This window comes from Orbilia oligospora (genome assembly GCF_000225545.1).
Source record: "Orbilia oligospora ATCC 24927 unplaced genomic scaffold scaffold00210, whole genome shotgun sequence".
Classification (NCBI taxonomy): Eukaryota; Fungi; Ascomycota; class Orbiliomycetes; order Orbiliales; family Orbiliaceae; genus Orbilia; species Orbilia oligospora.
In genome coordinates this window covers 1324685-1340099 of record NW_011645767.1, presented here as the reverse complement: position 1 = coordinate 1340099, position 15415 = coordinate 1324685, and the positions used below count along the sequence as shown (strand labels likewise).

The 15415-nt window shown below is 46.6% G+C and overlaps 7 protein-coding genes across 7 annotated transcripts; 2 read left to right on the top strand and 5 right to left on the bottom strand.

Annotated features, from left to right (window-relative positions):
* Positions 1-3114: 3114 nt before the first annotated feature.
* Positions 3115-3537, top strand: AOL_s00210g388 (uncharacterized protein; the record flags this gene model as incomplete). The annotated part of the gene is made up of 1 exon (XM_011129189.1): positions 3115-3537. The coding sequence occupies one exon, from the start codon at positions 3115-3117 to the stop codon at positions 3535-3537; it is 423 nt and encodes a 140-aa protein (XP_011127491.1).
* Positions 3538-3731: 194 nt separating this feature from the next.
* On the bottom strand, positions 3732-4799 carry AOL_s00210g387 (uncharacterized protein; the record flags this gene model as incomplete). Its single annotated transcript, XM_011129188.1, has 1 exon — positions 3732-4799. One exon carries the CDS (start codon positions 4797-4799, stop codon positions 3732-3734), a length of 1068 nt encoding a protein of 355 aa, XP_011127490.1.
* Positions 4800-5483: 684 nt separating this feature from the next.
* AOL_s00210g386 (uncharacterized protein) lies at positions 5484-6160 on the top strand (the record flags this gene model as incomplete). The annotated part of the gene is made up of 3 exons (XM_011129187.1): positions 5484-5573; positions 5657-5792; positions 5862-6160. 3 exons carry the CDS (start codon positions 5484-5486, stop codon positions 6158-6160), a joined length of 525 nt encoding a protein of 174 aa, XP_011127489.1.
* Positions 6161-6671: 511 nt separating this feature from the next.
* On the bottom strand, positions 6672-8068 carry AOL_s00210g385 (uncharacterized protein; the record flags this gene model as incomplete). Its single annotated transcript, XM_011129186.1, has 3 exons — positions 6672-7312; positions 7392-7962; positions 8042-8068. The coding sequence occupies 3 exons, from the start codon at positions 8066-8068 to the stop codon at positions 6672-6674; spliced, it is 1239 nt and encodes a 412-aa protein (XP_011127488.1).
* A 1604-nt stretch (positions 8069-9672) lies between these two features.
* Positions 9673-9990, bottom strand: AOL_s00210g384 (uncharacterized protein; the record flags this gene model as incomplete). Its single annotated transcript, XM_011129185.1, has 1 exon — positions 9673-9990. One exon carries the CDS (start codon positions 9988-9990, stop codon positions 9673-9675), a length of 318 nt encoding a protein of 105 aa, XP_011127487.1.
* Positions 9991-10278: 288 nt separating this feature from the next.
* On the bottom strand, positions 10279-10782 carry AOL_s00210g383 (uncharacterized protein; the record flags this gene model as incomplete). The annotated part of the gene is made up of 1 exon (XM_011129184.1): positions 10279-10782. The coding sequence occupies one exon, from the start codon at positions 10780-10782 to the stop codon at positions 10279-10281; it is 504 nt and encodes a 167-aa protein (XP_011127486.1).
* Positions 10783-14170: 3388 nt separating this feature from the next.
* On the bottom strand, positions 14171-15268 carry AOL_s00210g382 (uncharacterized protein; the record flags this gene model as incomplete). Its single annotated transcript, XM_011129183.1, has 1 exon — positions 14171-15268. The coding sequence occupies one exon, from the start codon at positions 15266-15268 to the stop codon at positions 14171-14173; it is 1098 nt and encodes a 365-aa protein (XP_011127485.1).
* Positions 15269-15415: the final 147 nt, after the last annotated feature.

Below are 15415 nucleotides of genomic sequence, written 5' to 3'. Positions count from 1 at the left end.
AATAGTTACCAGGCACCGAACGGTCTACCTACCAGGAATATACCCCTTTTAGCATCAAGGACGTGCGCACGATGCGATTACCTCATTTAGAGTTCCTTAATGAGCAATGTCTGTAGGGCTGCTATGGACATCTCCAATTTATTTGCAAGAATACCGCCACAAGTCTAAAAGCGAACAAACGGCGCATCGATTCCGTTTCAGATATCAGCACAACTATATCGAAAGCCTCCAACAAAGCGGCCAAGATACAATTTTTGGTGCTGGGAGCACTCCCTGCATACGCTCCAAGGCCAGGCTCCCATACCACTTGTTGGTGGTGCATATGCAGCTAGGCACCTGAAGGGAAGGAGTGTGTCTTGCCCAGTTGCAGGGATGGGCTCGCCAATATGTTTCAACCTTCTATCCTTGCCAACCTTCTCCTCAAAGAACCTCAGCGATCCCTGTTGGAGTTGTTCAAGCATAGAAATCAACCCGGATGGACGGTTGGAGATAATTTGCGATATAAGGTCGGCCGCACCTTTTCTTCCGCAACATCCAGAGTGAAGCTGTTTTCCCTTCATGTCTCCGATCTTTTCGACATTCTCCAAAAGTCAATGCGGTGGTTGGGCGGGGGACTAATTTAATATTTTTTGTGGCGCGGTCCGCTACGATCTCCGTTCGTCCAGATGTCGTTGAACGACATTGTCGATACCGATGCGGTCGTGGTGAATTCGACGGGGCAAACAGCACACGACCTCTTCCAGTTACGCGCACTATGGCAGATACTCCAAGTTGATGGCAACCCATATATTACAGAAGGATGGTTACCTCCGGGCCTTTTGGACCCAGAATATGTTCCCCATCGGCAAGAAGGATTGAAAATCGGTTTGACGGTTGCGTTTTTGTTCGGAATGCTATTTACCGGGCTATTAGTAGCATTCAAGATCATAACAACACAGAGAGGTCGAACGACAAAGCTTCTTTTCATAGAAGACTGGCTCCTGATTATAGCTTTGGTGAGCAGATATATCATTTGCAAAATCGGAATGCTTACTATTATATATGATCCAAATTTAACACCTTTGTCTCTCCAGTTATCTAGCTACGCCGTTCTGATTGTTTCTTTTGCTTCCATGTATTTGTACCAGGCTGGGTGGCATATCTGGGATGTGCACATTCGGAGCGCGGAAGGGACCTTCAGGGTAGGTATCCAGACATATCCAAGATCCCAAGATCATCAAATATCAATTCAAACAAAACTTTACGTACTGACAGGTCTTTAATCTAGCTTATTAGTATGTTTCTAAAAGCAGCCGAATGCTGCATCAGAACTTCACGAATCAAAGCTAATCAACTGCCCATGTATATATAGTGGTCGTGAATCTCCTCACTATCTGGACCTATACGGTCACCAGGATATCACTGCTACTATCGATCCGCCGACTCTACTCTGGTTTCCGTACACGGATGCAACTCCTATGCGACGTCCTTGTCGTTTGCAAGTTGTTATACTGTTTCGGTGCCTTCGCAGCATTGATATTCCAAGTCCCTCGACATCCAGGAGTGCTTTTCGATATCTGGAGATCCACCATCCATAAGGCCCGGCCGATGAATCCTACAATCGGGATATGTGCCGCAGGCCTCGCCTTGGATTGTTTAATCCTCTTGACACCTTTGCCTCTTGTTCCGAAATTAAAAAAGCTGAAAAGAACACGGCAGGTGCAAATTTGCATCATTTTTCTATGCGGTTTTTTGTAGGCCTCCCCTCCGACCACCGCCAGACATAAAATCTGTTTGATATAAAGAAACATTCTAAACGACAACTTTATAGAACGATCACAGCTTCCGCTGCAAGGCTTTGGCAGATCATTAGTCTCAGACATGTTATTGTCTCTGACCAAACCTGTAAGTTATATATATACATATACCCTTTGCTCCAGTTCTCGGTTGCGAGTCCCGTTGCTAACATGGAGTCTCTTAGATTATGTCCCTCTGCTAGAGCTAGTTAACTATTTTGAAGTGGTGCTTGCCATCGTTACAAGCTGCCTTCCTTCCGCCAAGTTCTTCTTCAGATGGGCCTACAATAAAAAGGCATTTCCAAGACAAAGAAGAGACTCCCGACCAGCGGAAACGAGCCGACAAGGGTTTTTCGTAGATACGCAGAGTTCTGAGATCGACACTTGGAACTCGAGATCAGACTGGCAGTCGTTGTACGCCATTACATCGAAAGCCGATCTCGAAATAGTTCCATCGGTGCAACAAGTTTCACGTTCTCAACGGGCGGTATCCATACGAACAAATAGTTTTGCGCTTCTGGATGAGTGGGAAGAAGATGACGACAATTTTTATGACCATCTGCAGCCCAGTGAGGCTTTCTTCCCATCCGCAACCACGGGATTATCTCCCCGGCCACGACGATAGTTGTGAATTCTCTCGCGAATTGGACTCAGAGTGACTTAGCGGGGTGATCATACTCTCGCCGCTTTCTTCATTATATATCTTGTACTATTGTCTTTCATATGGTTTTATCGGGATTGGAATGCAAATGCATTTATCTTGGCGTTTTTTCCCTTATTTTCTTTCTCGTTTTGTCTTTTTCTCCCCCTCATAAGGGTTTCGCATGGATTGAATTCTTAGTGTATATTTTAGGATACGTTTCCGTCGTGCCTTCCGGCGTTCAAGCACGGTGTTGGGGATTGTTCTTGAATTCAGCCATTTGGGAACAAATGGTTTTGGGCACCAATATTAATTAGCGTCGGGATCTTCATGGTCTCATGCACGGTATGAGAATGCAGAGTACACAGCATGCAGCCTCCATAACCCCGGTGGCACATTACGTAGTACTACATCATACTAGGACGGGGGAATCTGGGTCAGGGTCTGGGTATAAATTCACGGAAATAATCTACTTCTACTTCGTCCCTTTTCATTTATATTTTCGTTCTCAACAAGCGTAGACTACGGCAAACAAAGAAATCGCGGAGAGGCAGATCTAGGGTTGCAACCTCCATTTAATTCATACCATCCCTTCAGCTTTCCTATAAAATTTCTATTATAAAAGTTGCAAAACTATCGACGTGAAGGTTCTTAAAATACTCGAACTTGGAGTCACGATCGCGAGCCCCAACCTCAACCATGTCCACAGAAACCCCAGCCGCAACAACAACACCCAACACTCGAACAACCAACATGAACAATGCCAAACCATCCAGCGCGAGTGGAATACCTGGAATCGGAGCAGCAACCGTTAGAGATCTAAACGCCCATGAATGGTCCCAGGCCGTCATCGATGAGCTCCAGCATATTCAAGTTGCGACTCCTCCAACAAAAGGTGTCTGCCCGAGCCAACTGTCGGGCGGTCTGGGCGACAGAGGCCATATGCATAGCTCGCAACCGAGGAGGTTCACGCACGATTCGGGCGAACTCGCCCCAAAACAAGAATCGGGATATAACCAAAGGAATACCAGCCACCAAGAGGTACATCAGAGGCCTCAAGCTGGAACGATGGACTCGACAGCTACAATTGACATTATAAAGCAAATACCGGGAAGTTGGTAATATAAAACAATTTGTTGGAATGATAAACAGGGCATTGAAGCAATTTCCCATATGTTGTATGTGCATGTATCTAAACAGTTATAAGCAAAAACCTTAGACGCCGTTCCCCAGCTCTATGTGGTATCCTTCTTTCCACTGCCCCTGTGCTTTGAAGAAAAATGATGGGTCTAAAATGACGGCCCACGCTAGGGGTGCTAGAGGTAGTCCTTGATGCTGTCGCAGGCATCCTTGTAGACCTCTTCGATTCTGCTTGGTGGCCATATAGGATTTGGCATTTTATCCCAGGCATGGGCAACACCTTCAACCATTTGAAATTTGACTTCTCTCCCCAGTTCTTCTCGTATTCTGGTTGCAAAGAGCTCTCCTTCTTTCTGAAGCGCATCGAACTGGCATGTGTATATCACAACACGAGAAGGCAGGGCTGCATCTAGCAATTCAGTTGGTGCTGTGCCTGGCGACAGAAGTGGATGTGCAGATTCGTAAGCGTTTAAGTGAGAGTTGAAAATGTAAGCGGTGTCGAACATGTTGGACATCGCACCTGGCATCGATACTTCAGGGTGCGGATTAGTGTTTCGCCTCTCATGTCGAGTCTGGGTGAAATCCACAGATGGATACCATGCAATAATTGCTTTAATTGTGAAATCGGGCAATGGGTATCCTTCGGGTAGTTTAGACACTGGGACGTCGAATTCATCCGTAGCTTGGTCCTCAAAACCAGGCTCGCTTGCCAGCATTTGGTGTCTGCGAAGCTGTTCCAGCAAAATTGGGGCTGTGAAAGCCAGATTGCCTCCAGATGAGAAGCCGCTCAGTACAATTCTGTCCCTATCCAAGTATAACTCTTCGGCATTGTCGACAAGGTAGAGAATCGCATCCACCGAATCCTGGACAGCAGTCGGGAAGGTATGTTCCGGGGCGAGCCGGTACTCAACACTAACAACAACAGCGCCCAGCTCCTGCATGACATCCTTTGCCCACCTCGTATCGTCTGTGCCACTACCTATAGACATTCCGCCACCATGAAAGTTGACTAGAACGGGGAATCGACTGCCCTGAGTCCGTCGAGAGTAGGACTTGGGGACATAAAATATCAAGTTGAAGGCCCCCTTAGTTGGGGATATTGTAGCTGGGATTTCGACATAAAATGATGGTTCCGGGGGCCACGGTCCTGCCCAACTGCCCAAGTACATGCCGAAACTCATGGCGGCCTGTAAACTCGTTTTCTGGGCTTGAAGGAACCATGACGGTCGCTTAGGAGGAGGCATCCTGATTAAACAATGAAAGGTTGAAGTAGCATGATGTATGTACAGTATCGATACCGTCTATACTGAATGATGTAATGCACGATCAATGCGAAGAGGATTTATGCCTTTTATACCTTTTTTTTTGTTTTTGAGTTTGTGAATTTTATTCCTGAAAAAGTGAGATGTTTAGGTATAAAGAGGGCTTTCGGGCTTGAACGGATGCAAGTGCGACAAGAAGAGGTTGTCTGCAGTAGAACCTGGGAAGGGTCCCAGTCGCCATCGCACGAACCCACCAATGACGTCATATCATAATACCACACGCAACGCACTTCCACCAACACATTCCTACCAACCCAAATTAAATATCAAGCGACGGTTCAGTGCTTTGAGGCGAGCCAACAGTGCCCGGTCAGCTGAGCGTGCACGCTATGTAGATTCGAGTGCAATCTTCACAGTGTCGCGTCTACCTACCTACCTACTTAGGTACCTACTAAGTACCTACTAGTAGTTACTACTTAGTACACAAGCTATCCACGGCAACCAGAAAAAAAACATAGCTTGACAGCCTTACATCAATTCCTTCCATCCTCTTCTCCAAACAATCATCCTCCACTTCATCAACTGATATCATCAACCACATTCATCTCCCCACAAGCATCATCCGAACCACTCCACCATCTCATTGAACCTACTATCTTGATCAAAATGAAGTTAGCTAAGGTTCTCGCCATTATCAGTGCTGTCACCGTTGCCATCTACGCACAAGGGCCCCCTCCTCCAATTCCAGAGTGTGCGGTATGTTCACCTTCCTAGATGTCCCGCCATAGATACGCATTATCGGTGATACATAGCTGAAGCTCTAGACATTGATGCTATAGGAAGGTTGCATCCAAGGCGGTCTCGGTTCATCCAACTGCAATCCGACTGATTTCAAATGTCAGTGTGCTGATACTGAGGCCCTTGGCACCGTAATGGACTGCGTCAAAGCCAAATGCCAAGCTTCCCAGATTCCAGGTAGCTCAGGCCGCCGTTAGAACCGGCTTTCCCCTAGCGATGCGACTTCGTTGCTGATTCACCCTTTAGGTATTATCGCTGCGGCGTCGGCTATCTGCGCTGAGTACGGAGGTAACGATATTTCCAACGTTCTCAAGTCCATCGTTGCTTCGGCTACCTCCCTCGTCGCTTCTGAGGTCTCGTCGCGTATCACTAGCGTCTCTGGCAGCCAAAGAATCATCCCTACTGCTACTGCTACTGAGACTTCTAGTGCCAACGAGACCTCCACAGCTCCTACTTCTACCGAGTCCCCGAATGGAGTTGGAAAGAACGCTATCAACGGTAGCTTAGGCTTCGTCATTGCTGGTCTCGTTGCCATTGGCATCTAAGCTAATGTTCTTACCCCAATCTCTTTACACTTATCATACAAAATTTGGCACTTTTTGTTTATTTTCACATCAACCTTTCCCCTATACCAGGTTATCAGACATCAAAGACCAGCAGTCTAGATCATGTGAAAATAACTATCACTAAATTCAAAACCCTCTAATTTGATTTAACATTTGAAAGTAACGAAAGATTTTTGTTCGCGCCCCGTCTTTGAATTCCTTTAAGAATGGCCCCTGCATGTCTATTGTCTCCGCAATGGGGGCCCGAAGGCTAAGATCGAACCTAGAGAACCGGTCTTGTGTTGGGCAAAGTGACCCCGATGTTCTACTTCTAGCTGAAATACTCTGAATTTGAGGCCAAAGTGGTACACACTTATCCATAGGGTGAGCTGAATATAAAGTTTATAATATGGAAACTAGGATAATGTAAGGAAAACGTTTATAGAAAACCCAGCACCCCAACAGTTCGAGATTGAGGAATATTTGAAATGCTAACATCCCAACGATACAATTACTTTCTTGCCCCCTCGCTAGGATCTCGGTTGGGTGTATCCATGTGTAGTATACGTCCCATTGTTACTGGAGACTCTATCCCCTCGAAGTCTTGATGGTATTCCCCACTCGGATTTACTCCATTCTCCGAAGGCATGTTCAAAACTCCATGTTCAATGTCCGATGTCCTACCTCGCACGCGCTCTTGAATCGATATACTACCGACACTATGGTTTTCATTTGGTGCATCTCCTTCTACCGGACTATCGATCCGAATCCACCGCTCATCAGTCTCAAGTTCCTCGTCTGTCCCGCCCCGCGGATCGCTTCGCGTGGCGGCGCTGACGCTAATCCGTTGTAAGCGACTTAGTCGACTACCCCCATCAGTAAAGTCAACTTTGACACGAGACCCATCTCTACTACGATGTTCCAAGATCAAGACTTTGAGTGCAGGAATACAAACAACGATGAGGCCGGTCATCTGTTCGAATGAAGTCCAGAAGCCGACCAGGGGTATATTAGAGGTCAGGCCGATAGACACTGTTCGGCCGATCGTACTCGCTATGCAGACACCCCCGAGTGCAAAAATTGATATGACGCCCCAGTGTTGTCGACGGTTGAGAGAAAGGGATTTCAGAATTGGAAACGGGAGTGCATAGACTACACGCGGTGTCAAAATCGCATTAGCTTTTCCAGGTACCGTATTTTCAATTATTGGAGTATTTGGGTATCAGCTTACTCATGAAGTCGGTGACAATGTGGAAGGCTGTTAATGTGAAATAAGGCTCGTAACTACTATACGCAAAGCACCTCCCTTCATTTCCCTTCAACATCGTGACATCCCAATTTCTGCTGACAGGTAGACACCAAAGCGCCATCAAGAGCATGCTAGCGATGAAGCCGATCCCAACAATCAGCCATGTAGCATATAGGCAATTCCTCAACCATTTCATGGATGGTGGTATTAATCCTCCATAGAGAAGTAAAAAGCAAACTTTCAATCCCCAAAGCTCACATATGTAAGGGAAGCTGCTGGCATATAAAATCTGTAACACAACGACCAGTTCTTCGACATAACTTCCGCCGTGGGCCTTGAAGGCAGCGATGAGATCGGATTCATATGTAAGGTTTTCGGCGAAAAGCCCTTTCGAGGCTGCGATAGTGTCGCATACTGCCGTTGAAAGGAAACAGATCAAGACTAGAATGACTAGGCCGTCGCTGAAGCCTGGGTTGCAAGTGATGAATATACGGACAAACAGTCGAAAGAAGACGAAGAAAGCGGCTAGCCCGAAAAAAGCCCATTCGCAGGCCTAATATTGAACTTTTCTTTAGGATGGATGAACTAATACATTTTTTGCGAGATAATTAATATTGCGTAGAAGAACGTACAATTGCCTGTTTGCCTGAAATGGCCATTCCCAAATCACCAGGTGTCGACACCGGTTCTGAAGCGTATTCCTCATCGATGCTGCTTAGAATAACACACGACTCTTGTGCATCTTCAAATTCCGAATTCCGAGTATTGAATCAAGTACTTTTTTTGTCGTAAATTGTAAAAAACATATCCATCTCCAGAAAGAAGATTTGCCTCCTGGTTGTAGCAGGACCTGGGCGCACCGGCCAATATGTATGCGCAGGCATAATATGTACTGTGGGAAGGCCCCTGCATGACTGTGATCGCTAGATGCGATTTTCCGTGGGAGGTCTTCATTCGCTCCGTTGGAAAAAGCCTACAATTTTAGTGTGAGTGGACCTTTCCATGGATCTCAACATGAGACAAGGACCTCGCAAACCACTCAGGAACTCATGACGGAACGCGGAGCGGGCATGGCTTGCCTATACTTTACCATATTATATACATATGTGTGGGTTCAGGTTCGGCCAGGTTTTTTCTCACGATGAATCCAAGGGACCCGCTCGTCACGATGTTCCAAAGCTTATGTGTAGGGTTGGCGCCGTTGGTCAGCAATTGGTCGCGGAACTGCCGCAAGATGGTGGAGAAGAGCTTAGGAATTTCCCACAAGGGAAAAAGATAAGCACTGGACGTCTCCCACAAAACGCGGTATAATGTTGACAGGTTGGACAGACCCGGTCCTGGTTTCGTGATCTTGATACAGTCTTCCCTGGATTTTCCCATTCATATGAATTCATTCTTTCTCGAAATCGTGAAAGCCTTATCGTCGATTGGCGTCAAGTAAGCCCTTGATATCGAGATACCTAGCTATAGTTTGCGTAGGGTGCGAACCGTTAGACAAGCCTCCCGGTCCCAGATAGGCGACGAGGCGTAAGCCAGGGCTTGGACCTGCCTTCCATTACCCAACCCTTCGCCCTTCTGCGATGTGCGATGTGCTATCGTCAGCTTGAAGGACCGCGCGTGGCCACGAAGAATGGGGACTACCCAAATACCCCGTACGTAGACGGGAGAGCCCTTTACAAACTTCAAGCTTTTTCTGTTTGGCCACGTCAATTCAAGCTACCCATATCCGTTCTTTCTCGATTCTCGATCGGTTTGCCCAAAGCAGGCCTTGGTTTGTAACAACTTCTTAGTAGCGCCGCGATATTCGAGGCTAGTGAGGTTAGTAATACGGGATAACACCTGACTAAAAGCTCCATTCCAGCCACCAAAAATAGTGATGGCTGGTGTCTTCTACGTATACGAACCTCATAGACGATAGATGAGTATGAGTTTACTCGAGTAGAAGCACTTGATAATTTTCTATATGTACAAAATGATGTATGACTCCAAAACGCAAAAATAGAAAGAAGAGGAAGAAGATAACGAAGAAAAAGAAGAAAACCCAAACGCCCCGGGATCCCGTCCGAATGATATGTCTATGTACAGTAGGTAAATTTTAAAGGCTGAAATCGAAATCAAAATCAAAACATGAGTGTGTGCAAGCACCTAGGCATGCATACACTACAATGTCGCGTCGCGTGCAGGAAGGCAGTGTCGAGGTGCCCGCCTTGGAAGGCACCTTTGAACTTCCCACAAATCGTCAACAGTTTAACATTCATAGGTTTTACCTGATAATTCCACCTAAAAGTCCTCTCAGCCCCTCTTCTCTCCTCAAACATATGAACAAAGTTGCAATGGCCACCCGTTCATCACACCGACTGGGGTCGACCAATAACGCCGAATGGTGCTTCCGTTTGATAGCGGAATATTTCGCGCATAGTTCGCTATCGACAGCCTTGGAACTTGACTCCGTAGAGGCACTATATCGACGCAAGACACGAGTCCCATCCTCCTCTATCGTCCACTTGTAATTAAACCCATCGAATATAAACGCCTTCGATTTTGACCCAGGTGATGTCATCGTCAACATTTTTTGTGACATCTTTTTAGGTTGCTGCCGCCTGGATGCCGATGCTATAGACGCTGCAGAAGAGTTCGAGATGGAAGAGTTGCATGATTGTGGACGAGGCCGGGAATTGGGACTGGAAGGCGGGAAAAAGACGGTGATGACTTTGTGAGGATGGAGTGGGAGCGAAAAGTTTGCTACCTGGGCGGAAGATTCTACAGACAAGAGCGAAAATGATGATATCGAGTTCGCGGATAGCGTGTAACTAAGAAGTGGCAAAAGTTAGAGGGCTTTCCACGTCCGCACAAGCTTCATAGATCACACTCACCCATCCAGATCCACATCAGCGGCATTAGACGCCTCCACAAGTCTATCCTGCATATCTTCGGGCATACCCTTATCAATGTGCAGCTTAGGAAAGTGAATGGTCACATCAGATGCTGCCATCCGGCCCTTCTTCCCGTCCGATCGTTTCGCTGCTTGCGTTTTGAGTAGGAAGACCTTGCTCGGAGTGAACGATCTAGTCTTTCTCCTCCTCTTCGATGAAACCTTTGTGATTTCGGGTGAAGTTGGCGCAGGGGACATGGGTAATGGGATTGCGGTGGCGTCCAGACTCGCAGTCGATAAAGGTCGGTCGGTTCCTCCAACGGTATCCTCCACCGCGTGATAATTCTCAGTAGATGGTGCGTTGACGATTATCATAGGGCCTTTGTCCTTTGCCTCCGATGCCTCCACCTTTTCCTCCTCCGACTTAGCCGGTGCTGACGTCCAAAAGGTACTGAAGAGTGGCATGATTTGATGGGTAGTCTTCTTGGTGATGAAGTCCATCTGATAAAATTATAAACTCATCTGATGGGAACAGATATTCAGGCAAAACCCCAGGCTAGTGCACGTCCAAGTCGACCCAGTCTATATATAAATTTGTGCTCTTGGAGGGCTCGACGCTGATTTAAGGTGTTTAGATATGGCTTCTATAGGCGACAAGATGCATCATGCATTAGTAATTATAACAAGGTATATATAGCAAAAAAAGAACGGTCCACCAGCACAGTATAAATAAAAGGCAAAGAGGGAACCAACCTGCAAAGTATGCTGTACCAGGTTGCGATAAACTGATTGTTATCCTCCTGAGGCTCCAGACGTGTGACAGATCAGGGCGGTGCACAGGACTAGCCGGACACGGCCGGTCGGGACTATATTCGCACCGTTACGTCGGGTGATGTGTTATTCAACGGACAGTTTACCAGGAAAGGCAGAAATCCTAGTAAGCTGACAGGATCTTTGCGACTCAGACGATATTTTCGGCCTATTAGGCGAATTCAAATGTTTCGAATTGTTATAATTTGGATCAAGTCGTGAACGGATAGATTATTCTTGTTATAACAGTTGTGTTGTCAGTGTTGGGGAAGTTCGAAGTCGACGATGAGGTAAGTTCTTTAGTATACAACGCCGAAGGTGAAAGATAAGATAAAAAATTGTAAAAAAATAATGAGAATAAGATAAGATGAAATAAAATAAAACGATAGAGTGGATCTGTCGTTGGTCTACGATACTGCGATGATATGATATCTGATTTGAATGTTCGTCAAGAGAGTAATTGTTATCGAGCAACTGTCGTAAACGATTCTGCCGGGGATGACGTCCGTAATATATTTTAGGCTTCGTTTTCCACCAGACTTCTCTGCATGCAACAAAGCTCGTCTATTCCACGTTTCCGGTTTCAGAACCCACCTGCGAACCTTGTCGGCCCTCCCGCTAAAAGGGAAAAAATAACGTTACGACCGAAATGCCCTTTTTGTCCTTCAACGAGGGCTGTATGTCTTTCGGATGGAAGACGCCCAATTGGACGCGCAACAGACTGAGTTTGCCTGGGGGGAATGTGGGTTGTACTGTATGTGTGTATACGCAACTATGGAAATTATAGAAAGCGCTTACGTCTCACGGTGCTCCTCCAAATTTAACAAGGAGAAAGAGATCCAGGAAGTTTATTTAGGTTCGTACCTCGTATGCGGCTTAATGCGCACCGAACTCTGTATTTATTTAAGTCAAAGTGGTCTTTGACTCTTACAGCAATACTATGTCCAGCAGAGCTATGCAGTGCACCAAGCAGGCCCTGGGTCAGAAACAGAAAAAAACGACGGAACGGAGGGTTTTGCGTTGTTGACGGGTGATAACTGGGGAAAAACAGTACGTATGCTTCATGCGGGTGGTTGTACAGGAATGCTAGGGAATGCGCCTGTCCCAATGGAGTATTTGTCGAGAAAGGCTGGAAGGATTTTATCACCGGTACGAGGTACGGTTCGGAGGGTGGCGAAGCTTGGACGAAGAGGCAGGAAACCTTTTTAACAGGAAGCTTCCAAGGCTGCGAAACCGTCCCATTCTGCGACGAACATTATATAAGGAACTTCACCATTCGAACCACCAACCCTTCGCCCCTCATGCGTTTAGAACTTCCTGGGCTCTTTCTGTATCAGGTGAACCCAAAAGCAGACTTTTACTCCTCGATTTTTGTTTTTTGATTATTACGGGGCTCGGTGGGAGGACTGAACTAGCCCTTGGGCTCTAGAATTTACTGGAAAAAGCCTCCTCTCGGTCCTTAAAGGTGCCGAAACGCCTGCTTATACTCGCCAAGCACGAGAAAGGAAACCTGTGTGGGTGGATCCTCGGAAGGAAAAAGCCAGGCTTTCGACAAGGAGAATGGTCGGGCCCGAACAAAACATTAACAATACTGACTAAGTAACCATCAGCGATAGGTGCATGCGCAGACAACCCCTTTGCCTTGAAAGATGGCTGCTCCAAGCTGCAGAAGTGGATAGCAAAATGAGCAATCCCCGCAATCCCTCATGCACATAGCTGCAGATGTTTTTCGCTAGAGCCTCAAGATCCTCCGGGTCAGCGGATTCGATGAATCGTGGCATTGTCCTGTTCCACATGTTCGCTGCATATCGGCATGTAGACAGAGACCTGTACAGATGGTTGAGGCTGAGCCGCGTCTAAATTCACAGCCGAATGCTAAGCTCTCTTGTCCAGCCTGATTAATAACGTTAATTGTCTGCGCGATCTATGGTTTCATGGATTATCACTTTGTAACCATTTAACCTGAGCGCCTGGTAATTAAAATTCCTTCTTGACCTGTGAGGAGGTTTATTGCGAACCAAAATGCAAGAGGCTGTCTATACCTGATGCAACTAAGCATGCATCAGGAATGTCAGCAGCATTCACAAATCACTGAACACCGGTTCTCGGAATCTTTTAGCTCCGAGCATGGCAGTTTTTGATGGGAAGCTCGGACCCCGCAGACCGAACTGCATATTGCCTCCGCTGTGCTTCTTTTCGCTCGTCCGTAGTGCATAGCATTTCTTAAATGTTTGTATTAATGCAGAAGCGGGACAAATGGGAAGGAGTGGTGTGAAGTAGACAGAACAGCCCTGGAAAGAAATTCCAAATGCATGACTCCAGACCCGGCTTCCGAAACCTTCCGGTTAGCCCTCTCTGCTCAAATCGATCCAACAGTAACAACGCCAAAAGTCACACGACCGACGTGGCTCGCAGCAGCTAGGGCGTGATCTAGAGTTTTTTTTGTCGCTCTTGCTTCTCATGTAATCCCAACTAAACCTTCCAACCGGCCGACAATGCAAGGAAGAGACCCGCCTCAGTCGGTGTTTTCAGCAATGCCGATACGAGATACGCGAAGCGAGCAATTTTACATCGAAACAAAATGTACGGATCATTGCATCGGCGTCTATACCGGGCCCGACTCTCCGGGGCGTGATTATCCCTCTCGACCAGCTAGATTGATGCGCACTGTAAAAGTATATCAAGCCTCCTGTGTACTTCGTCGCTTGGTAAAGAAGGAGAGCTCTGCGACAAATACTTTCTTGGTAACGGGATTCAATTCATTTTTGAATATAGGGTGAGATATACGAGTGACGGCACTTTCCGCGAACACTGACAACCGGATGCTCAAGTAACCGTCGCTGGTTTGGAAATATCTCCTATAACTATGCTCTAAAAAGGTGGACAATGCTCATGTGTTTATAAGAGCGGGACACATATATCTTTCTTCGCGAGCCAATCATATCCAAAACAATGGCTTTAAAGCAAGTAACTAGGGCTATTTTATTATGAAATCTGACCTTCTTTAGGCTCTCGCGCATACATGCTTATTCACAAAACCAGATAATCGAATAGTAAAATCGCGTTATTAGAGAAAGGACTAGACGGGATAAAACTTCACGAAATCTTCCTCCCCGCTACCCTTGAATCTCAGTCCGTATTGGCCCTCAATTGGGTTGAAGAATACGTCAAATTTGGTCAAGAAACTCCTCCCAGTGTTGACGTAGGGTGTAAGGCTAGTGCTATTTAAAACCTTGGTTGGGCTCATCGCATTCCTCCGACCCCCGTTCGTAATCGTATAAGTCGCAACCGGGCTCTCCTCATCCGGAATCGCAAATTTGATCTCGTCATCAGGTTGAAATTCCCTCCCAGCCTTTAAGTACATCTGTGTAACACCGGTATCAACAAGAAGGGAACACTGGGAGCCTTTCGCATAAGTCTCATTATTAAGAGCAACAGACACCTTAGGTCCAGCCCATGCTCGTTGGCCCTTCTCCCAGTTTGGCCCCTTTTCAAGATCCATAGTTACGAATCCCTCGGTGTTGTTGCTTGTTAAGCCGACGATGATAGACCGATGGGTGATGATATAACCGGGATGATATTTGGTCCGGTCGATGGTAACATTATTAATAGAAACGATATTAATCATCGGGTTTCGATCCGGCGTGGCTTGAGACGATGTATCCCGGTCTCTTCCGAATCCAATACCAAAATATGGTTGCTGCACTGCTCTCTTAACAACTCCCTTTGTGGCATTCTTAGGACACCGGTGTCCGTGAAGGGTCTGGTTGAACTGAGGACAACTGACTGCTCTTTCAACTGCAAGAACTGGAGTCTTGGACATAATTCGAACCCCCCTTGGTCCGAAATATTCGATTTCAACATCCGGAACCCAATAACCTTCTTCGAGAATTTTCGACGATGAGTAGAACACATGTCCTTCTTCAACTTCTTCGGGGTCGAAAGTGGGAAGGAAAGACTTATCCATCAAGGCGCCTGTAGATCCGGTATCAATGGTCGCGCGTCGGTGGATGCCGTTGACAATTATATTGAGAGCAGGTGCCACCCGCCAACTTACATTTGGAGATCCCCATCCGACTTCCGCTGTTTCCGTAAATCCTGCGAACTTGTCTGGCGTGGGAATATCCACCGTACTATCATTGAAGAACGGCGGATGAGAAACCGCTAATTTCGACATCACGGCGACTGCAACAAGAATACGGGTATTTAAGCCTTTGTGCAACATCTTATGTTTAAGATGGATGTAATAAGCGGTGCGTGATTGTAATCAATGGGGGAACTAGCAACGTTGACGGTATTATGCTAGGGAATAGTCAAAGCAAAT